The sequence below is a fragment of the Pipistrellus hanaki genome (genome assembly GCF_964339955.1).
Source record: "Pipistrellus hanaki genome assembly, chromosome: 4".
Classification (NCBI taxonomy): domain Eukaryota; kingdom Metazoa; phylum Chordata; class Mammalia; order Chiroptera; family Vespertilionidae; genus Pipistrellus; species Pipistrellus hanaki.
The window spans coordinates 77276650-77299605 of record NC_140506.1 but is presented as its reverse complement, the minus strand read 5'-3'; the positions used below and the strand labels follow the sequence as shown (position 1 = coordinate 77299605).

The 22956-nt window shown below is 46.2% G+C and overlaps 1 protein-coding gene across 15 annotated transcripts in view; it reads left to right on the top strand.

Moving 5' to 3' along the window:
• CALN1 (calneuron 1) overlaps positions 1–22956 on the top strand; it is a 428626-nt gene that overhangs the window by 225315 nt on the left and 180355 nt on the right. For all 15 annotated transcript variants that reach the window (XM_084880732.1, XM_084880734.1, XM_084880736.1 and 12 more), the window contains one exon: positions 15647–15790. In XM_084880732.1, the coding sequence (XP_084736858.1) occupies positions 15647–15790 (144 nt within the window). The remainder of the gene's footprint in view (positions 1–15646; positions 15791–22956) is intronic.

The following is a 22956-nucleotide window of genomic DNA, read 5'->3' as shown; positions in this document are numbered from 1 at the left end:
TTTCCTGCTGAGTCACCAGGGGAGGCCAATTAGCAAATGGGGTCAGCTTTATCCATGACACTAAACTGAATCATCACCTATAATCTTGAATCTAATTACCATCCATCTTTAAGGATCTTATTCATTTTTCTCCAAAAAATTGGAAAAAATTCATCATCTCCTAAAAAATGACCTTCCTCCTCCTAGTTTTCTTCAGCACTTATCACATATTGGGATAATTGCCCATTTGCGTTCCTGTTACTCTCCCCACCTGCCCCATCATGAGGGCTTTAAGGGCAGGGCCAGATCTTGGCTATCATATCATCCTCACCCTAATGTGGGCCCTGAAGATCCTGGGTGCTCGGCATGCTGGAAGGAAGAGGGCTGTGGCAGTTTCAGGCAATGAAGAGTCCCCAGTCACCTTCTGTTTGATGGTGGAAACAAGCTCTTTGATTAAGTCATTTCCTACCTTATTTGCCCTTCTCACTCCCCCCCAGATTACTTAAGAGATATATGTTCATTGTAGAATATTTGGAAAATAATAACCACCCATAACTCTGCCCTTTAGCAATAACCACTATTAAAGATTTCATGTATATTTTTACAGTCAGACATTTTATTTGTGTGCTTAATAGATAAAACATTAACGGCACAAAATTCAAAAGTATACAGTAGACCCCCTTCTTCGTGGTTTTTATTTTTCATGGTTTCAGTTACTTTTGGTCAACTGTGTCTGAATATATTCAATGGCAAATTCTAGAAAAAGAATTGGAAAATATTCCACTGCACTCCATTTTGAGTGGTGTGATAAAATCTCGCACTGTTGTGGCTCCATCCCACCCAGATGTGAATCATCCCTTAGTCCAGTGTGTCCGCACTATAGACTCCATGCTCATTAGTCAATGAGTAGCCATCTTGGTTTGATAATATCAATTGTCTTGGTAACTCAGTGCCTATGTTCAAGTCACCCTTATAGTAGTCTAATGCTACATCACAATGCCTACGTTACTCACCTACTTCATTTCACCGCATGGGCACTGTGTCATCTCCCATCATCACAAGAAGAAGGGTGGTACAGTTCAGTAAGATACTTTGAGAAGGAGACCACATTCAAATAACTTTATTACAGTACATTGCTATAACTGACTTATTTTATTAGTTATTGTTAATTTCTTACTGAGCTGACTTTATAAATTAAACTGTATCATAGATATGTATGCACAGGAACAAAACAAAAACACCCCCGCATATACAAGATTCAGTACCATCTATGGTTTCCGGATCCACTGGGGGTCTTGGAAAGGTCCCCCACAGATAAGGGGGATGGCTAGATTGTGAAAGTGTTCCTCTATTCCTTCCCCTCCTCCCCCCACATGGTTCCCATCCCCAGGAAAATCATAGCTACCTGTTTCTTGTATATTCATCCACTGACAAGCAGGTATTTATACTAATTTTTTCCTCTTTCGCTTACATGGTGGTGTTTGATGCATGCTTTTCTGCTACTTGCTTTTGTCACTTAACATCTTGCAGGTCGTTCCACATTAGGATAAAAAGAACATTCTTATTCCTTTTCTAGCTGCATGCTCTTTTTAATGTTTTATTATAGAAACTAAAGTCTAATGAATACCCATCACCTAGCTTCCACTTGTGACTAAGCTTGTTTTACTTATACCCCATCTGTCAGCCCTCCTCCCCCCTCTATTGTTTTAAAGTACATCTCAGACATTATAGCATTTCACCTGTAATTATTTTAGTATAGATCCACAAAATGACTTAAAAAAACAATATCAATATCACATCTAACAACACAACTAACTATAATTCCTTAATACTATGAAATCTGATTTAAAAAAAAATATATATATATAAACAGTGGGCTGCAACCGAGAGCCTGGTTTGTACTTCATCCCACATGTGTGTGAGTTTATCAGTAATATACATTTCTAGAGGTGGAGTGGTGGAGGTAAAGTGGGCATTTGTAGTAGAATGGAGATTGCCAAACTGCACTTCAGAAAGATTATACTAATAAATAACTTCTAATACCAAAATTTGAGAGAACTGCTTTCTCTCAGCTTTATCTACACAGTGTGTTATTGTAAGTTTATGTATTTATCTTTAATGTGTTTTATTGACTTTAGAGAGAGAGGAATGGAGAGGGAGAGAGAAAGAGAAATGTTGATGGGAGAGAATCATTGACTGGCTGCCTCCTGCATGATCCCCATTGTGGGGTGTGCAGGAGGCAGCTGATCAGTGATTCTCTTTCATCATTGATAATTGATTTCTTCTTGAAATCAATACAAATATATTTTATTTTAAAGTAGATTTCTTTAAAAAAAAAACACGGAGATTGGGGCAATGTACAGTTGTAACTTAATATTTTCCAAGTATAAACTGACTATTTTTACTCCATTATTTAGTGATCTTTCTTTCCTCCATGGAATGAAATGTGGCCTTTATCACACTGGTCCCCTCCATGATCTGAAAATCCACAAGAATGTGCATAGCCCCTGAGCTTCCTCCTCAACTCCCACCCAGGTTCCCTTCTCTTCAGTAAAAACACACAGTGGTTTGTGTGGGTGTGTGCATGCCAATTGGGTGCTCATGTGGACTCATTTAGGATTAAGTTTCTAAAGCATTCCCTTCCTCACCCCCCTTTTCCCCCCCCTGAGTTTCCCTTTTCATATTGGAGAGCTGGACTGGAATCAGTCTGCCTCAGCTGATTTCAGTTTTATTTCTCAAGCTGGGGAAAGTGTGAGGATTTGAAATGGTCTTTTCAAAGGTGCAGACTTATTTTGATGGAAAACCGGCATATTAAAACAAAATGAGGGAGTTGGCCATTGTAAGCAAACAAATTGCTTCCTATTGATAATGGGCTATTCATGAAGCCTGCAGTGGAGAACAATTTCTTTCACCTCCAGGCCCTTTATCAATGATCAGGAAGGCACAATGGAGGCTGCAGTAATGCCTTGGGGAGCAAAGGGGAGGGCCCTGCAGGAAATGGGGGAGCTGAGGGATGGAGTCTCTTTGTGGGCCTCCCCTGAATGGCTGTGCATCAGTCCACATCTGTGCCTTCTCCTTTGCAGACGCACACGTGGGCTCATGTTGTCTTACATCTCATCTGGCTGCCTTTCTATCCACAGCACTCCCGGGTCAATTCTATTTGCAAGGCCGTTAGAAACATGGCCTGGGCCGTGTTTACGTGTGCTCTTGCATGTGAGAAAGGGAAGGACAAGTTTGCTAAGAATTACAACTAAAAAATTACTCAGCAGAAGGGGAGTTCTGTTCTGGGTGAGAGCCAGTTCTTCCAACTCCCACCATTTGTCATTTTGCCCTGCGTCTTAGTGCCATGAATTATTTGGAAGATGACTTTATGAGAATGTTGTTTTCGCAGGCTGAGCTGCCCAAGCAAAATTTCTGCTTGGCGTGGGCAGCAAGGAGTCTTTTAGACTCTGTTTTAGGCACCAGAGCTGTGTTGCTCTAAGACACTGCACCCTGGATGAATAAGGAGTGGAGAAGTGAAGCTAAAGATGTGTGACCATCACTGACCTCTTGTCCCATTGGGGTCAGTGTGCCTGCTTCTGCCCTCTCCCTGATCCAGAGGAGGGGTTGGTCCAGATGGGGCAGAGGGCAGGGCAGGCCCTGGCTTTGGGCTGGAGGTGCAGCTTGTTAGACCTGCCAGGAGTTAATCTGTCACTCAGCAGGTGCTGTGTCCTAAGGTGGGTAGGCCTACGGGGGTCCCTCCATGTTGGTGCTTCTGGCCTCCATATTGGTGCTAAGTCCACAAAATTACTTTGTTGTCTCAGATGTTAATTATACTCCGATCTTAGGATATTAACATTTATAGCTTAGGAACAGTGTGACTTAATGAAAAATTAATTGTATTGATTATTACCATGCCATTCACAGATAAATTCCACTCAATTTGCTGCTTGCAGATGCATCCAATATTGCCTTATGTGTCATCTTAAGTGAGATGATCCCTCTTTTCTGCCTTGGGCTATGGGCCTTGTTTTCCCTGAGAAACTACTTGTTGCCACATGAGAAATAGCTGCTTTTGTTGAGAAATGCCAGGCTTGTCTTCTTGATGCTGTCCAGTCTGCTGGACCCTGGGAGATGGTCCATCTCCTCATAGGACAAACTACCCATCATCCTGCCCTGGAAACAGTCCCAGCCTGGGTCAACAGAGTGGCCTCTCCCCACTGCTCCCTGTCAGGGGAGCCCTTCCCCCCTCTCTGAGCATCAGCTCCTTCTCAGCCTTGTGAGGTCATTTTTTGGGCCCTTCCTTTGGGCCAGGCCCCAGGCTGAATGTGGGTCACTGGGTTCTGGGGTTTTCAGACATCACCTGAATTGTCTACCTTGCCTTGAACCCTCCCTTAGCAATCTTTGAGCCTCGGACTTCAGTAACTAACTCCTAAGTGGTAACTGGATGAAAGGAATATCTCATGGAGATTGGATTTCTGTGTATAAAAACGATGTGAAATGGAGGATGGTGCTAACTGATACTTCCCTTTTGGAAGGTGTGATATTCTATATAATAAAAGCCCAGCGACCAAACGGCAGAATGACCAGAACAACCGGTTGACCAGTCGCTATGATGCACACTGACCACCAGGGAGCAAGATACTCAATGCAGAAGCTGCCCCCTGGTGGTCAGTGTGCTCCCGCAGTAGGAGAGCCACTTGGCTGACTGGGATGAGCGGCTGATCCTGCAGTGGGCCAATCCCTGCAGGCCACACCCCCTCACGAATCTCATGCACTGGGCCTCTAGTTGTGATATAATAGGACGCACATATTGATCTTCCCTGGTTCTTGGCCCAGAGCTCCTAAAACCCTTGGACTGTCCGGAGTGATAAGTGTCTTTTGTGTACTAATGAGATGGCTGGTGACTGGGTCCCTAGATAAATTCAGGATGGGGGCTGGTTGCCAGAAAGATGAAGGCATGATTAGAAAGTTGGAACTTTTAGCCCCATCCCCCTACCTCCAGGGGAGAAAGATTGAGTTCAATCACCAATAGCCAATATTTAATGAGTCATGCTTAAGTGATGGAATCTGCATAAATACCTTAAATGACGGGGTTTGGGAAGCTTCTTGGCTGGTGAACATATTGAGGTGCTGCGAGGGTGGTGCACCCAGAAAGGATATGGAAGCTCTATGAACTCCCCAACCCCCCATACCCAGCCCTATGTATTTCTTCCATTTGGCTGTTCCTCCGTTGTTATCCTTTATATTAAACTGGTAAATGTAAGTGAAGAGCTTTCCTGAGTCCTGTGAGCTGTTCCAATAAGTTATTGTGGGAACCTCTGACTTTATATGCATTCTGTAAGAAGAACAGGTAGCTAGAGTGTCTGCACTCACTCTGTAGGGTCTTCACTAACTCTGAGTGGGTAGCAACAGAACTTGGTATCCACAGAGCTAGAGAATTAGTTGTGTGTGTGGGAACTCACACATTTGGTGTCAGAAGTGTTTGGAGCAGAAACAGATCATAGAGGACAACTCAATGTGCTTTAAAAATGTTCCTGACCCCGCAACATTATGGTCTGGTAAACAATATGCAAGATTGAAATGACAGTGTGTTAAACAAACAAACACATAAACACACAACAAGGACAAAGAACTATAGAGAATGCATGACCCCAATTTTAGAAAATTTATATATATGTAAACATTTTGCATTTTGGAATAAAATACCCTAATACATTAACAATCAATGGTTATTGCTGACCTATGCAGTATAGATTTTTTTTTTTTTTTTTTTTGGATAGATTTTTGGGAGCATTTTTTTTTTTTTTTTTTTTTTTTTTAGAATAAGCATAAATTAATGTGTTAACCTGAAAAGATGGGGCATTCCCGTACAGGTCTAGCTCTAGTCTTTTGAGGGGGCTGCGTTCACCCCAGAGGTCAGGTCCAGAACCCCATAAAGAGGACTTGCTAGATGTCCCTTCCTCTTTCCTCACGCATCACCAAGACTTCTTGTATAGAGACCCACCAGCCGTTCTCACTCTCATACATATCTCAACGTAATGAGCTGTTTTCCTTTTGGCCCTGCCAGGAGCGTGCGGTCCATCTTAGGGTGCCCTTGGCTTGTGCTTTTACTGGTGGGAAATTTTTCCAGTAGCTTTAACTGGCATGCTGACATCAATTCAGCTCGATCTGTTGAGGTGTAAAATTTGGAGACAGATAAACCCTGTCCTAGCACCTCACCCATACAAGTGCCCCTAGCTTTCAGCTCACCTCATGCCTCCCTATTTTAGGAATGAAATTATTTTTTTTCTTTTTAATATATCTTATTGATTTTTTACAGAGAGGAAGGAAGAGAGAGGGATAGAGAGTTAGAAACACTGATCAGCTGCCTCTTGCACACTCCCCACTGGGGATGTGCCCGCAGCCAAGGTACATGCCCTTGACCGGAATCGAACCGGGGACCTCTCAGTCTGCAGGCCGACACTCTATCCACTGAGCCAAACCAGTTTCGGCTATTTTTCTTGAGTTGGGATGCTTAGTCTTTACATATATAATTTCACCATCTACTAAGTTATTGAAATGTTTTTCTCTCTGAATGCTAGCAAGGGAAAGAATTGGCTTTATTTTTGAATTCAAATTGTCATTTGGGCCAGGAGGTATGGAAAAGAAGAGCGTGGGGACCCTGCCTCGGCCCTCCAGCCTCAATGTCTAGGCCTTTGAACCGATTTCTAACACTGCCCCCCGGCCGGCTCCCAGGGGACCAGGGGCTCAGATGAGTGTGCGGTGTTTACGGAGCCCCACTGCAGCCCGGACTGGAACCGTAGTCACAGATGCAGGGATGCTCTCAGGGAGGGATGGTCACTGCAGCTGGCCTTGTCCTTCTGCAGGCGCCTCCCCACTGGGCCCTCACTTCCAGTCTGGGCGGAGCCCATGAACGCAGCCCCTTCCTCCCCTCGCCTGGGTGCCTCCAGGAAGCCTCTCTGTTGCATTGACTCCAGGCCTCAGCTCTCTCACGCCTCACCTCCTCGCTGAGTGTTTCCTAATTCATCTTCTCTCCTCTCACTCCCAGGCATTCCTCTTTTTTTCTCAGGTAAATTTTCATATTTTAAAACCTCCTACAACTTTCTGTGTGAAACAAGAGTCCATCTAAACAAAACGATATATACAGAAAGTGCCCCATCTCAGGGCGGACCCTCTCTGACGTGGTGCTTTGGTGTCCGGCTGCAGCATTCTTCACGTCTGAGCCAGGAAGGAGCTCAGTACACGTGTTGAAATGGACTCAGTTACACCTCAAACAGCAAGTTGCCTAGGAATGAGGATTCTTTAACCCTGTAAAGGTGACCCAAGAAAAACAGGCCAGGTTAAACATGTGACTAGTATGCTGCCACCTTTCTCCGCCCCCATCCCTGTGGCCTCTCCCCTGCCAGGGTTATTAGCTGCTGGGCACTTCTGAGTGTGTGTTGTTCCCAGGGACCCTGTCCCATTCGTGTCTCAGCTCTCCCCTCTGCTCCATAATTGCTGGGACCCATTAGTTGTTTCCATGCACTGATTGATGGTAATAAAATTGGAGCTCATTCACACTAAGACTTGCACTAGGACCAAACCGGTGTTTTTATGGCAATGGTGTTCATCCTATCCCCATTTTCTCTGAATACTAGCTGCAGGAGTTCACATGCTGGCTAGACCACCCGCCATCCCCTTCCCTCCCTGAAAACCTGTGCTTCCTCCTCAACTTTCTCTCAGTTACTGTCCTTGCGACTCACCCCATCAGGCAAACTAGCAACCCCAGCATTAGCCTTAGAGCCTCAGATCCTCCCTAGCCCCAGCCCTGCACGCCTTTCCTCTCTCTGACACCAGATCCCCTCTCAGGAAAGCCTCCTGGGCCCTCCCACCAATGCCTGGTTGCTGGGCTCCAAGCTCCTGGCCTGCCCTCAACACTCTCAGCCTCCACGTGAGGCCTGCTTCTCATCACTTGTCGTTCTCATCTTGGCCACCCCAATGCGGAGCCATCAGTTTAAAAATCAATCCGGATAGCTTTGTGAGGATCCAAGATGGCTGCGCCCAGGTGAACACCTAGCCGCAGCCGCACACAACAATTTCAATAAAATACAACTAAAATATAAAACGGACATTGCCCAGAACTACAGGAAGGTTGACTGACTGGAAATTCTACAGCAAGAAGCAAGGACAAAACCAGAAGAAGGCGCGGAGGAGCTGGAAAAGCCCAAGGTACGGAGACGCGGCGCGCGGAGAGGACGGAGCCAGAGAGGAGGGGGAGGCGGAGTGCCTGGCGGGCGTTCCCTAGCGGAAAGGAGATAAAACTCCGACTGTGCTAGGCCCCCAACTGCTCTGAACCCCAGTTCCCCAGACCCCGGGGACCCAGGCTCATTCATAGGGAGCCGGGCTGTAAGGCGGGACCCCGAGTACTGAAGGACCCGCATAGGGCGGGGCTGATGGAAGCCAAAGCTGCAGGCTCCACCCTGAAACCCTGTCCCATCTGTAACTTCGAAATGCGACAACAAAATAAATCACAAACAAAAGAAATGGAGAACAAAAAGCGTCTGGATATAGAGTTCAAATCTACGCTTATAAGGTTTTTCAAGAATTTCCTAGAAAAGATGGATAAGACCTATGAGGATATGAAAAGAGATCATCAAGAAATGATAAGGGAACAACAAGAAATAAAGAATACATTGTCTGAAATAAAACATATTTTACAGAGTCCTAAAAACAAAAGGGAAGATCGCAAGAATCAAGTCAAAGATTTGGAACATAAAGAGCCAGAAGACACTCCTCCACAGAAGCTAGAAGGCAAGAAGAGAATCCAGAAAATTGAAAATAATGTAAGAAACCTCTGGGATAACTTCAAGTGAACCAACATCAGAATTATGGGGGTCCCAGAAGATGAGAGAGAGCAAGATATCGAAAACATACTGAAAGAAATAGTGACAGAAAACTTCCCCCACCTGGTGAAAGAATTAGACTTACAAGTCCAGAAAGTGCACAGAACTCCAAACAAAAGAAATCCAAAGAGGACCACACCGAGACACATCATTATTAAAATTCCAAGAGCAAAAGACAAAGAGGATATTAAAAGAAGCAAGAGCAAAGAAGGTAGTTACATATAAAGGAGCACCTATACGATTGTCAGCTGACTTCTCAACAGAAACCATGCAGGCCAGAAGGGAATGGCAAGAAATATTCAAGGTGATGAATAGTAAGAACCTACAGCCAAAGATAATCTATCCAGCAAGGCTATCACTTAGAATCGAAGGTCAGATAAAGAGCTTCACTAATAAAAAAAAGCTAAAGGAGTTCATCACCACCAAACCAGAATTATATGAATTGCTGAATGGGGTTCTTTCAGAAGAGAAAGTAAACAAAGATAAAAATTATAAATAACAAATACGTAACTATCAACAAGTGAATCTAAAAACCAAGGAAATTAAAAAAAAATCAGTTACAATAGTAACTGTTGAATATAATAGAATCAGAGGTATGGAAGGGGAGTGAACTGATGATTCTTAGGGAAAAGGGGAGAGGGGGGCGTGGGAAGAGACTGAACATAAACTGTGCACCTATGGATGAGGACAATGGGGAGTGGGGAAAGGGCAGAGGGTGGGGTGGGAACCTGGTGGAGGAGAGCAATGGTGGGTGGGGGGGGAGGAACATTTGTAATAATATGAACAATAAAACTTATTTAAAAAAAAATAATAAAAAAAATAAAAAAAATAAAATATTGTAAAAATCAATCGGATCCTTTTTCTTTTTTAAAATCTAAACCCAGTGAGGGCTCCCCGTGGCCTACAGTGGAGTTCAGAAACCTTAAAGGCCAGAGTGTAAATATTTGAAGCTTTGTGGACCAAACCATCTCTGCCATCATTTCTCAACTTCACTTGTACAGTACAAAAGCAGTAGATGGTGGACAACAGACAGACACTATGTAAACATGGCTGTGTTCCAATAAAACTTTATTTACAACTTGCCAACCCCCCTGGGCCTTCAGGATAAAGCTCAGATGGCTCTGAAGGCCCTCTGTCATCTCTTCCTAGTGCACTTCTCCACCCTCGTCTCCGTGTTTGTACACCTGCTGTGCAGCTCGGGTGTCAGACATGCCCATCTTGGCACTTCCTCTCCACTCTGCCCCCTTCCCCTCAGCTCCGTGGCCTGAAGATGCCAAACAGTCAAGAGTGACCCTTTTCACAGAGCTGTCTCTCTGTCATGCCTTTCACCCCCTGGAGGAACTTTCGTGGGATTTTGTGAAGACTTGTGTTCCTGAGCTTTTCATCCTGTGTGATGAATGCCTGGTCACCTCTCTGTCTTTCCAACTAGAATATAAGCTCCGCACAGCCTGCAACGTTTCTTTGGCTTCCTATCTATGGTGGCACAGTACTGGCAGATAACAAGTAAACAGTAACTTTCCATTGATTAATCATTTCAATATTCATTTCTTGCCTTCCCTAGGGAAGGTGGAAACTGTTCTAAATCGTTTGTCATTGGCTCAATACCTGTCTTATTATTTCTTCTGGAAAAATGACCTCCAAGTTTGTATCTTCTATTTCCTGGTACATTTGTGTCGTTATTTAATAACCGCCTTGCCTAGCCTTGCTGAACTGCGTCTGGCTCCTGTGCTGCGATTTCTCAATGACGTACATCCACAGAATTCATTTTGTGAATAGAGCCATCTCTTTTTGTGCGTTAGGCCTACGGTCTTCCTAAAGATACATTTCTGTGGAGAACAAGCAGGTTTTGCATGTCATGAGAAACTGTTGTTCTTTGTTCCTGATCTAAGTTTGTACATGAGCGCTGTGAATTCCAGCCGAGCCTTCAAAGCCAGACGTGAGCCGGTGACTATTGGCTCTGGCTGAGGTCTGGATTTCACCGGCTGCACACCCCGCTCAGTGCCTGATGGATGAGTCTGTTCCGTATGCAAGGTGTGCCCTTGCTGTTGTTATTGCTCCAATTAGCTATGTCCCTAGGGTGCATGATGGAACCGAGGCCTGGTGCTCAGAGGGCACTGGGTCAGGCTACAGATGGTACCAGTGGTGGCTGTGGATACCTTTCAGAAAATAGACTTGCACCCTGGCTGGCGTGGCAAAGATAGGTGAGCATCATCCTGTACACCCAAAGGCTGCTGGCTCAATTAGTGGTCAGGGCATATACCCAAGTTGCGGGTTCCATCCCTGGTAGGAGGTAGCTGATAAATGTTTCTCCATCTCTCTCCTCTCTGTAAAAATCAATAAACTATTCTTTAAAAAGAAAAGAAAGGAAAACAGACTTGCAGGCGCAATGAGAAGCAGTCTCTTGGGCTCTAGAGCAGGTCCATGTCCCGCATGGGCCTTGGTTGGCTCCAGACCGCCATATCCCTCTAGGGAGGAGAAGCCCGGATCCCGGTGGGAATGCGGATTTGGTTCTGGGAAAGTCCATGTGCAGACAATGATTGCTCTTCTTAGAAGATGTGTCTTCACGTGTTTCCTTTCACACAGGGACTGTCGGGCAGGCTTGATCCCTGTCGCAGATGCCCCTTCTGGGCGTGGGGGTGGCCAGGCCCGTGCCTGCTGTGCGTGTGTCGCGTGAGCCTGAGACTGAACTGAAAACCAAATGCATAGCACGCTTGCTCACGGGACGTTAGCCCAAAGTGGGGACGTGTTCCAGGGGAAAGCGCACCACATTACTGGGTTCTTTCTGAACACTCGATCTGTGCTTCCCACTTCCCAGCGGGAGAGCGGCCAGAGCCCCTCCATGCTGTGAGCCGGCCGCCTGCAGCCGGAGGCAGTGGGACCTGGCCTGCGCCAGTGTCTCCGCTGGTTTTATGGGCATATTTCTCACACCCTGTTCGCTATTAAAAATAAAATGAGGCACACATCACATGCTCAGACTGTAAGACCCATTTCCTCCTAATAAGCTGCTCGTTTGGCTGGGCTTCCCTTACACTAACTCTCCAGTGGCGCCCATTATGGATTTCTAGTTTCGTACTTTAAAAAAAAAATTTATTATTCTCTGATATTTTGAAAGAAATTAAGTTAGTGAGCTTTATCCTGGGAGCCAAGAACAGATATTCTATGCAAACAGTGGAGGAAGGCTTTGTCCCCTTACCTGGGGAGGGGGGTGGGCACAGAAAACAAAACTCTGAGCCAATTATGTGCCTGCCTGCCCCGTGCTGGGCTGGGACAGGGCCTGCCTGCTTACACACTGCAGATGGGCCCAACCGCGGGGTTTCAAGGCCTGGAAGGAGCATGTCCCTTCACAGCACGGTAGCGCTGGGGTGACCCCATCTTTGGTCTGCCTTACCAAATCGGGGAGCCTCAAGGTGAGGCAACTCTGGGAATAGCCTAAGAGCTGGGTGGGGATCAGCGGGCGCAAACGCCAAGGCCTTCATTTCCAGACCAAGTTCTCTAACACCCGCAACCAGGTCCCTCTGGGGTGCCCAGTGGAAGGACACAGGCTCATTAGTCGGAAAGGTCTAGGGGTGTCGAACTCAATCAGAGAAGGGGCCAAAATCTAAAATCCAGCCTAAATCGCTGGCCGAATGGTTTACTGAACAGTCATAAACTGACAATGTCATAAACTGACAGCGGAGTGCAGTGATGACAGCGCGGTGCGGGCCACATTGCAAGGCCTGGCGGGCTGGATTTGGCCCGCGGGCCTTGTGTTTGACACATGTGGTCTAGAGCATGCAGGGGGAGCACAGGAATGAGGCCCCGTCCTGTCAACAGGAGGGCATCACCCTTTCGGAGTGATAGCGACAGCCCAGAGGGTGCAGGCTGGAACCTGAGGGATGGGAAGTGGAGATGGCACCTGGGGGAGGGGTGGTCCAGAGGACACGGGGAAGGGCTCTGCCTGCAGCTGACCCAGCTGGCCCAGCTGGCACCCTGGCCTTTTCTGTGATCCCCAGGTAGAGCCCTTGCCATCATCTGACATTTTCTACTGTTGCATAGGACAAGCCAGCCCCACGTAAAACCCTGCTAGAAAAGCCAGAAGGAGACCCAGCCCAACCTATGTTTTCCGATGGGGAAACCAATGGGGGCGGAGACTCAGTTTGCAGGGCAGAGCTGGACAGGCTTCCTCCTGTGCTCACTCCCCCCTCAGGGACCTCGTCTCCGCATCCTCCTGTCCTTGGTGTCTGGGACCTGGGCTCAGGTGAGGCCGTGGTCTCTGCCACAGTGTCCTTGAGCGCCGCGTGCCATGACCTCAAGCCGAGCAACAGCACTAAGCTCTTCCCAGGCCGCCAAGGACTTAGTAGGAAAACATATGGCCCCTTTAGGTGATCTTGGGCAGGTTTTGTTGATGAGAAAGCGTAAAAGTGCAGACAAAGCCCTTGATTCAGAATTTGGAGTGGACTAAAGTTTTTTTTTTTTCTTTCTATATAGTTCATGGAAAAATGAACATTTGAAGAACAGATTTATAGGGCATGAAAGAGAACACAGCTTCCTGTTCTTCTCTGAAACATTTTAACCATGTCCATGGGTCTACAGAAAGGAGGGCTTAGGGATCCTGGTGGCTGACCAACTCATTTTACACATGAGCAAACTGAGGCCTCAGGCTCTGGCTGCAAACTTAATTAGCTAATCCACCTGGCCCGGGGCCGAGGGCCCTGACTCACTGGCTGGTCTTGTCTCTGCTGGAGCCCACATCTATTTGCAGGAAGCATTCAGCATCCGGAATTGGTACCGATGATGGATTTGCTACCAATGTACCATCCTAATTTACTCAGACCCCCCCATCCATTGAACATCTGTCTATCACCCCCTTCTGAGTGTGGGTGGGAACATATAGCGATGAATGAAGTGTGTGAGGAGCTTAGAGGAGAAGCCCTGGTTTCTACACCAGTCATCTTATTTCTAGATGGGTCATCTAGATGTCATGTGAAAGTAATGAATGACCTACTGAATGCTTGACAGAAAGGGAGATGACTTTGGCTGCACAGTAGTGAGCAAAGATGTTTTTGTGGGTTCCACAGCTTGTCCTTGAAGGACTAATTTGATTTGGCAGGTAAAGAGGAAGGCAGGGTGTGTCAGGTGAAAGAAATGGGTGGAATAGTGCAGCATTCTGAAAAACAGCCCCCCTCTACACCCCCCCTCCCCCGCCAGTATTAGGTGTTCCTCCCGGGAACCTGTAAATGCTACCTCCTTGGCAAAAGGGTTTTTGCAGATATAATTAAGGATCTTCAAATGGGGAGATTATCCTGCATTGTCTGGTGATCCCTAAATGCAAACATAGGGGTCCAGAGAGAGATCATAGACAGAAGAGGAGAAGGCAGTGTGACCACAGAGGCAGATATTGGAGTGATGGGGCCACAAGGCAAGCAATGCTGGCAGCCATTTGAAGGTAGAAGGAGGCAAAAATAAACCCTCTCCCTCCCCCACAGAGCCTCCAGTGTTCCTGTCCACTTTGACTTTGATCCAAAGATACAGATTCCAGACTTCTGGCCTTCAGAGTGAGATACATATTCTGTTGTTTTTAAGCCATCAAATTGTGTTCCAGAAGCCACAGGAAATGAATGTAAATAGGAAAGGGCAAAGCCTGTTTAGGAAAGGGAGTGGTTCAAGGTATCTGCTGGGAGCAAGCCAGCTATTTAGAAAAGTGGTAACTAAGTGGATTAGGGCCAAGTGTCCTGTAATAGTTTTAAGAGTTCCTGCAAGTTTCTGTGTGGCTCTCACCTTCCTGACTGAAGTATCGGGCTCTGAAGGAGCACCGGGACACCCAGCAGGTGCTGGCTATTTCTCTGCAGAACAGACAGCCAATACTTGTTGAATGACATGACGAAGGTTGGCAGCTGCCCTACTTGGGTTTGCACTGGGTTTACTGATGAGAAATCAAAGCTGGCCAAGTCTGGTGCTCAGAGACGATGGATGGACAAATGTCTCATCTTCAGACTGTGATCTCGGATTCATGTCATGCCTCACAGGGTTGTGATGTGTTAGGAAACGCTCAGCCAACCCAGAATTAACGCCACAGGGGGAAGGCCTCTGGGTGGAAAGCAGAGCAAGTCCGGTTGGGGTAGGAGGACAGACCACCTGCCAGAGTGAAATGGCCTTGTTGATAGCAGAGTCAAATTCTCTGCCAGCCTCAGCGAATGTGATTAAAGATGTTGTTTCGGGTTTTTATGACACTCCTATCGATCTGAAGTTGCTTATAGCCATAAAACAACTGTAAATTACAGGAATGAAATAAAAACAGCAGGATACTTAACTCCTATCCTACTATGAGGCGGAGAACCTCTCTGCACAGCTCCTGCAGCAGCAGGGAGCCGGGTGTAAGTCTGTATAGGAATCTCATTCCCCTTTCCAACTGGTGGCCAAGGTTAAAAGGCACATTCTCTCCACACAGATGAAACCTCATCTTCATCCTCGCTCAAGAGGTGTCCCTGGTTAACATGACTCTCTGCTGGGACCACTGTCTAACAGTGTACCTACTACAGTGTTTTGGGATGCTCGGGGCCAGCTACCTCCTCTGTCCAAAGCTCTTTTCCTTCCTCCCCACTCCTCCTGTCCCCTTTCCCCTCCTACTCCCTTTTTTTTCCTTTCGTTTTCTCTTTCTTCCTTTTTTTTGTTCCTCTTTTGGCCATTCTTTTATTGAAGTAAAGAGTTTTGACACATCACTATCTGTAAAGTAGTTAGGAATTTTCAGTAGGTAATCACCAATAATTTCAATGCTATAGACCAAGCCATGTGACCATTGGACTGCCTTTGCTTTCTCCTTGTAGAAATCCGAGAGGCCTTTCGGGTTCTGGACCGAGATGGGAATGGCTTCATCTCCAAGCAGGAGCTGGGAATGGCCATGCGCTCTCTGGGGTACATGCCGAGCGAGGTGGAGCTGGCCATCATCATGCAGCGCCTGGACATGGACGGTGAGACCCAGGCAGCAGCCTCTCCCCAACGAGCCTCCACTCATTAGCGAGGCTTTTGATTTAAAGGGCCCTGCACTTGGAGTCAAAGGACGTGGGTTTATGTCTTGGTTAACATTTGAGGAGAAGAAACGTAGACTAGATCATTCCATTCAGCTCCAGGTGCCTGCAGAGCTAGTTCTGGGGCCACGAGAGGGAACAGGGTGAGGGAGGTCTGGTTGGCAAAGCAGTAAGAACAAGGCTGTTGTGTGTGTGTGTGTGTGTGTGTGTGTGTGTGTGTGTTTTAAACAGCATTATTGAGTTAGAATTCACACATCATAAAATTCATCCATTTAACCTGTGGCACAAATTTGTGCAACCAATGCTGTAATCAATCTTATAACATTTCACCACTCCAAAAAGAAGCCCCATGCTTCTTAGCCATCACCCCCAACCCCTCAGCCCCCCTCAAGCTTAGGCAACCACTAACCTGCTTTCGATCTCTCTGGGATTGCCTCTTCTGGACATTGCACACTGATGGAGCCGGGCAGCATGTGGGCCTTTGTAACCGGCTTCTTTCGCTTCACATAATGCTCACAAGGTCCATCCATGTTGCAGCACATGTCAGTACTTCCTTTGTGGAAGTGCTCTTTTATGGCCAAATCATATTTTATTGTGTGGTTATAACAGCTTATTTTCTCTCTGATTTACATACTGGGGTGAAAGAGTTTCAATGCATAGATAATCTTTAAGTCCTCCCTCCCCCCCCCCCCCCACACACACAAATACACACTCTAAAACCCTACACATTTATCCCAAACTAGTGTGTCCCTCCTGACATTTATATCCTGCCTGGGCTGAACGTCCAAGGAGGAGCCTTCTTATTTATTTATTTCTTGTTAATACATATACTCACCGCCTCTGAAAAGCAGCTTGATTCCAAGGCTAAGGGGTGCATAGTGGTGGACTGTTGGGACTCTTGGTAGAACATGAAGGATAGACCAAGTGAAAGAAAGCAAAGAAAGGGCCCAAGAGTCTTTCTGAACCAAGGCCGTTGTAGGGAGATGCTTGCTTGGGCTGCATACAGGCTGATTGGAAGAATGGGCTCTCTGCTAGTTTCCTGTGGAACCTGGGAGATTGACAGTTGGGTGACCATATGGTGAGTGAACCACAGCACCGGCCTCCAGCTGCAATGGTGGACATTCCTTTTCCAGTACAGGGCAGAGAGGCTCTACCAGGATGTTCAGTTGTGTGAGCAGACCACGCTTTGTCCTTGTAGCTTTGATGGATTGTGAATTGTCTTGTCTTTGCAGGCTTGACTGTACCTTTCTTGAATTTTAGAAGTATTTCTAAAAAGCTCAAGCAAAGCACATATTGTATTGCAAATTCACTTTCCCAGTGACCCCCATCATTATTTCAGAGATAATTTCCAGAAAAAAAGTTTTTTCTTTAAAATAATAAATATTTTAATCTATACATCTGAATATGGAACTAAGGTTATTTTATATGTATTTAAAAATATCCTATATAATAAAAGGGTAATATGCAAATCGACTGAACAGCGGAATGACCGGTTGCTATGGTGTGCATTGACCACCGGGGGGCAGACGCTCAATGCAGGAGCTGCCCCCTGGTGGTCAGTGCGCCCCCACAAGGGGAGCACTGCTCAGCCAGAAGCCCTGAGCTGGAATCACAGCTGGCCAACACAGTGGCCATGGCAGCAATGCTAAGGATGTCGCAGGCCAGGCTGAGGGAACCCTCTCCCCCCTCCACGAGTGAGCGAATGTTGTGCACCAGGCCTCTAATTGTTGTTGACAGTATTACAGATGTCCTCCATTTATCCCCCCTCCACCAGTTTTTACCCCGTCCATCCCCCACAGGCCTTCACCACACTACTGTCCATGGGCTATGAATATCCTATATATAATAAAAGCCAAATATGCTAAGTGGATGGTCATCCATTCAACCAATCAAAGCATAATATGCTAATGATATACTAAGGCTGCTCAACCGTTTGCTATGACATGCACTAACCACCAGGGGATAGCTGCTTGGACTGGTAGGTTAGCTTATTGTTGGGGTCTGGCCGATTGGGACTGAGTAAGGTGGGAAGGACATGCCCTGGATCCCTCCCATGATCCCTCCCTGGCTGGCTAACCTCCCTCATTCCTCCTTGGCCCCGATTGTGCCCCTGTGGGGGTCCCACATCCTGGCCTGTGCCCTCTTGCAATCCGGGACCCCTCAGGGGATGTTGGAGAGCCGGTTTCAGCCTGATCCTGCAAGCCAGGCTGGGGGACCCCACTGGTGCATGTATTTGTGCACTGGGCTTCTAGTAAGTATATAAGTTCTTTGAAGTTTTGTGCTTTGATTCTCTCAACAACTAGTATAATAAAACCTAGTCAAATGGACTAAAAACAAATGGAATTAGCAACTTTAATAAAAAAACAAGCTGGAGCTATTGTTGGAGAGTAACTTTTAGGAGATTGACGGGTCTTCATCAAAGTCAATTCTTGTTCTTTGATATTCACTCAATGTTCCCCCCTGTGGGGAATTTTTACATTTCCCAAATCTTCCTGATTCCCTGAGGCCTTGGAGTCCAGAGGGATCTCGTGCGATGGTTATTCAAGGGGCTCATCAGGATTCAGGCAAATGCTCTGTATGGGATGCAATTTAAGAGACTTCATATTTCACCAGGTTGGGGTTTGTACTCAGCCATCAATGCCCAAAGGCAGAATTTATAAGCAAATCTTGCAGAGAATTTCTTTTCGTTCCTTTAACAAAAGCCCAAGTCATTTGCTATTTCACGGTGACCATATCAGGTAAAATCACATTTATTTACTTTTGAAGCACAGCTTCCTCGAAGTTCTGTTGCCTACAAAAGATTTAATACAGAACATCTGAAAAACGGTGCTGCAGTGTAGGCAGAGGAATTGCCAACACAATTTATTAAATGCCTCTGAGTGTAAAGAGCTAAGTGAAAAACGCACAGCCCGAGGTTGAAATGTGGGTCTTTACCTGGTTTGTAATGATGCTGGTAAGTGAAATTTCTGGGGTACCAGGTTCTGAACGGTGCTTTTCCATGTCTTTCTCTTAAAGGGGTCTTTTGAGCCATTCTATGTTTTAAAAAGTCAGGTTCTAATTATATCCTTCCTTCCTAGCTTCTGTAACTGAGAATTCTCCACGGAGACTTGGCCCTACCTAATTAAACTTCTCTTTGGTGTGAACCTTGTGGAATGGTAGAGATTTTTAGGGGGATGGTGCCAGAAAAAAAGGAGTGCTTGGGCCAGAACTGAGGACTCTGGGCTGTGAGATGTCTGTGCCTCCCGGCCCACAGGCCCTGACTCCTGGTCCTCAGGGGCTTCGGGAGAGGTGGCTGTCTCCGTCCATCCCAGCCGGCTACCGTCAGTCAGGAGCAGGTCAGGCCCACACACCAGTCTTTTCTTTCTGGGGTCCCTGGTTTTCCCGACAGTGAGGTCATACCTTCGGCGCAAAGCCCAGCTAGAATTAGCCTGAGAGCGTGTGTGCAGCCTGAGTCAACACATGAGGCTCTCATTAGGTGGCTCCTTGGGAGTGGGTGCCTTGCTGGCGATGCCTGGAACAGTAGCCTCCCTGGATCAGAGAGCGCGGCAGGGTTTCCTGGACACAGAGCCTGCAGAGACCCCACCGGCCCAGTCTGTGTGCAGAGCTGGTTTTCTAAGGAACAGAATGGAAGACAGGCAGTAGGGGCTGGGATTGCTCTCTAGGCCCGTGGCCAGTTTACCTTTAAGGCTGGGACTGTGTGTGTGCGTGTGCGTGTGTGCGTGTGCGTGTGTGTGTGTGCGCGCACACACACACACACCACACGCGCACACGCAATGTATGGGCTGAAATACTCAGTTAAATACTAAGTAGAAAACCAAATGTTTTGATCAGGCTTCCTTTTTGGCCGATCAAGCTTTCTTGGAACTTGACCTACATTCTGTACTTCCTGGTTATCACTGTCCCATCCCTCTTTTCATCAGCCTCCACAGCCAGGCGACTGCCCTGAAGCCAGTCAGGGACAGCATTCACACTTCCCGGATGTTCTACTCCCCCCCGCCCAGGAACCTCTCCAGTGCATCATGGCACTAGTTATGGTCCATCCTGGGAAGGATTGATAAAATAGCCTCCCAGAAAGTATCTCCAAAGTCTTTTACCAAGGCGGGTTGGGAAAGTGACTCTGGGCCCTACCCCGCTCCAGCTGCTCCCTCAGCTCTGTGGTCCCCAGCTCCCGGGCCCTCCCAACCTGCTGTATCATTCTCTGGGGGATACAGAGTTGGTGTCTTCAAACCCAAGGGGTATTTTTGACTGTTTTCCACAACCACACCACGGTGGCCATCTGCAGCGAATCCAGCTAGCTTCGCAAGTAGTTCCCTGACACAGTCAGACCAGGAGACGTTCTCAGCAGTCCGTGGCCCTTCATTGTCCTGCTCTTTCCTAACAATTCTCTCTTCTTCCTAAAGAACGAAAGTTTCTCCCTATTTGAAACAAACTTAGACCTTGCCCTCTTCCTCCTTTATTCCCTTCTCCTCCACGATGCAGAATCTCATGAAATTCCAACAAATTTGGGGTTTTTGAAAATAATTCTTGTCTCTGAACAGGTTTGCAGTGTTTTGTTTGTTTTTGTAGGTTCACCATGGCTTGGGTAGTGGATTTGATTCAGTTTAGCTCAGTTAAAAAAAGGATTTATCTGGTGTCCATTATGTGTGGAACTGGCTTATTTTTATGGTTGGAAAGATTCACTTTTGGTTCATTTTGAGGCAAAACTGAGCTGCAAAGGACAAAATGGTGGCCGGAGTCCTGTGGGAGAGTTAGCAGTGGCATCACTGTTAGCCTGCGTATCCACATCTTCCCTCGTTCACTGCCCATCCACGGCAAGCTTTAGTCCTTTGCTGATTATTCCTATGATTCTGACCCATTTTCATTTGCGATCTCCTGGGAGAGAGAAGAGTTTGTCTTAATTCTGAGTAGTGCTCACTTCCGCTTCCCGTTCCAAACACATTCGCGTGCTGAGTTGGATGCCCTGGGGCTGGCAGGGGTCTCCTTTGCCAGCTAGAATGCACACTTCTCTACTGGGAATGGGCGAAGGTGCTGTCCACAGACTGCATGATGTGGAAATGCCACGTGTGAGGTGGAAGCAGCTGGGGCTTTAAAAAAAAAAAAAAAATATATATATATATATATATATATATATATATATATATATATATATATATTTATTAATTTTTACAGAGAGGAAGGGAGAGGGATAGAGAGTTAGAAACATCAATGAGAGAGAAACATTGATCAGCTACCTCCTGCAAACTCCCCACTGGGGATGTGCCCACAACCAAGGTACATGCCCTTGACTGGAAATCGAACCTGGGACCTTTCAGTCCGCAGGCCAACACTCTATCCACTGAGCCAAACTGGTTAGGGCAGCAGCTGAGGCTTTTTAGCCAAAAGCAGAGGCTCCCAAGCCTGAGTGTACATCAGAAAACACCCAGAGGGTGTGTTATTAAAAACAAAACAGACGAATTGAATCAGAATCTCTAGGATGGGGCCCAGGAGTCTGCCTCCTTGAACAATCTTATCAGATTATGGACAGCAATATGTGTGCATTGCTATAACTGGGGCCCCTTTGGTCAAAAGAAAAATCTAAAGCTGAAGAGAAATCTTCAAGCCTGTGAATATTTGTCTGAGCAAAGCCCTGAATAGAAGGTCAATGCCTGAAAAGCAGAGAAGGCGTTTTCTCTCTGGGAATTTGATGAAGGAAGCGGACAGGTCTGTCAGCCCTGCCTGAAAGCAGACACCCTGCTTCTCACATTCAGCTTTCTTGCTCCTCTGACTGCTCCAGGGACCTGCAGATTCCCCATCACCTGGGGGCTTACTTAAAATGAGGCACCTCACCTTTCTCCCTGCCTCCAGACCTGCTGATTCAGAGTCTACATTTAAAAAAAAATATAAAACTTTATTGTTCAGATTATTACAAATGTTCCTCTTTCCCCCCCCTCTCCATTGCTCCCCTCTACCAGGTTCCCACCCTCCATTGTCCTCATCCATAGGTGCACAGTTTTTGTTCAGTCTCTTCCCGCATCCCCCACTCCCCTTTTCCCCAAGAATCGTCAGTCCACTCCCCTTCCATACCCCTGATTCTATTCTATTCACCAGTTAATATTGTTCATCAGATTTTTTAATTCCCTTGGTTTTTAGATTCACTTGTTGATAGTTACGTATTTGTGGTTCATAATTTTTATCTTTATCTTCTTCCTCTTCCTAAAGAACCCCCTTCAGCAATTCATATAAATCTGGTTTGGCGGTGATGAATTCCTTTAGCTTTTTTTTAATTATCAGAGCCCACATTTAAACAAGAGATTCATACGTACGTTAAAGCTGGAGAGGTGCTCGTCTGGGACAGGAAGCAAACCCAACTGTGTCTCCTCATTTGAGGGCCTCTCCAGGGCAGTGCAGCCCCTCCCTAGTCTCCTGCCATTAATTCAATGCATGAGATTTGTAACTCTAAAAACTGGAAGTGATCCACAGAGCCAAAGTTCTGGTGAAGGTCATATATAGGAAAATACCTCTCCAAATGTTTGCATTTGTGAATAAGCACGGTTGTCATGAAATCATGGTGATTAAAAACATCCTTCTGTGTTAGTGGTTTATGGCCGAATGCACTTTGATCTAACCGTGGGAAGTCTTAACTGGGTAATGATGATGATAGCTAACACTTATGTAATGCTCTCCATGCTCCATAGTAACGTTGAGTAACAAAGATCCTAGCCAGTGCATTACAGGGTCTTCACCATTGGCCAAGCACTGTTCTGAGCACTTTATGTATTAATTTACTTAGTTCTCATAACAGCCATACGTACTATGATGATCTTCATTTTATAGATGAGAAAAACGAAGAGCAGAGGTTTCAAGCAACTAGCCCAAGTCCCACTAACTAGTAAGAGCCATATGAATATAAGTATTAACCATATATATATATATATATATATATATATATATTTGTGATCTTAGTGGATATAGGTCACATAGAGTGACAATGGAATACTGAAGCAGTGACTGAATAGAACACACACACACTTACATACACATACACACATACACACAGCACCTCACACACATACATGCCAAAGTTGTGATGTTACCTAGATATTTCACATCTACATGTTGGTGCCAAAAAC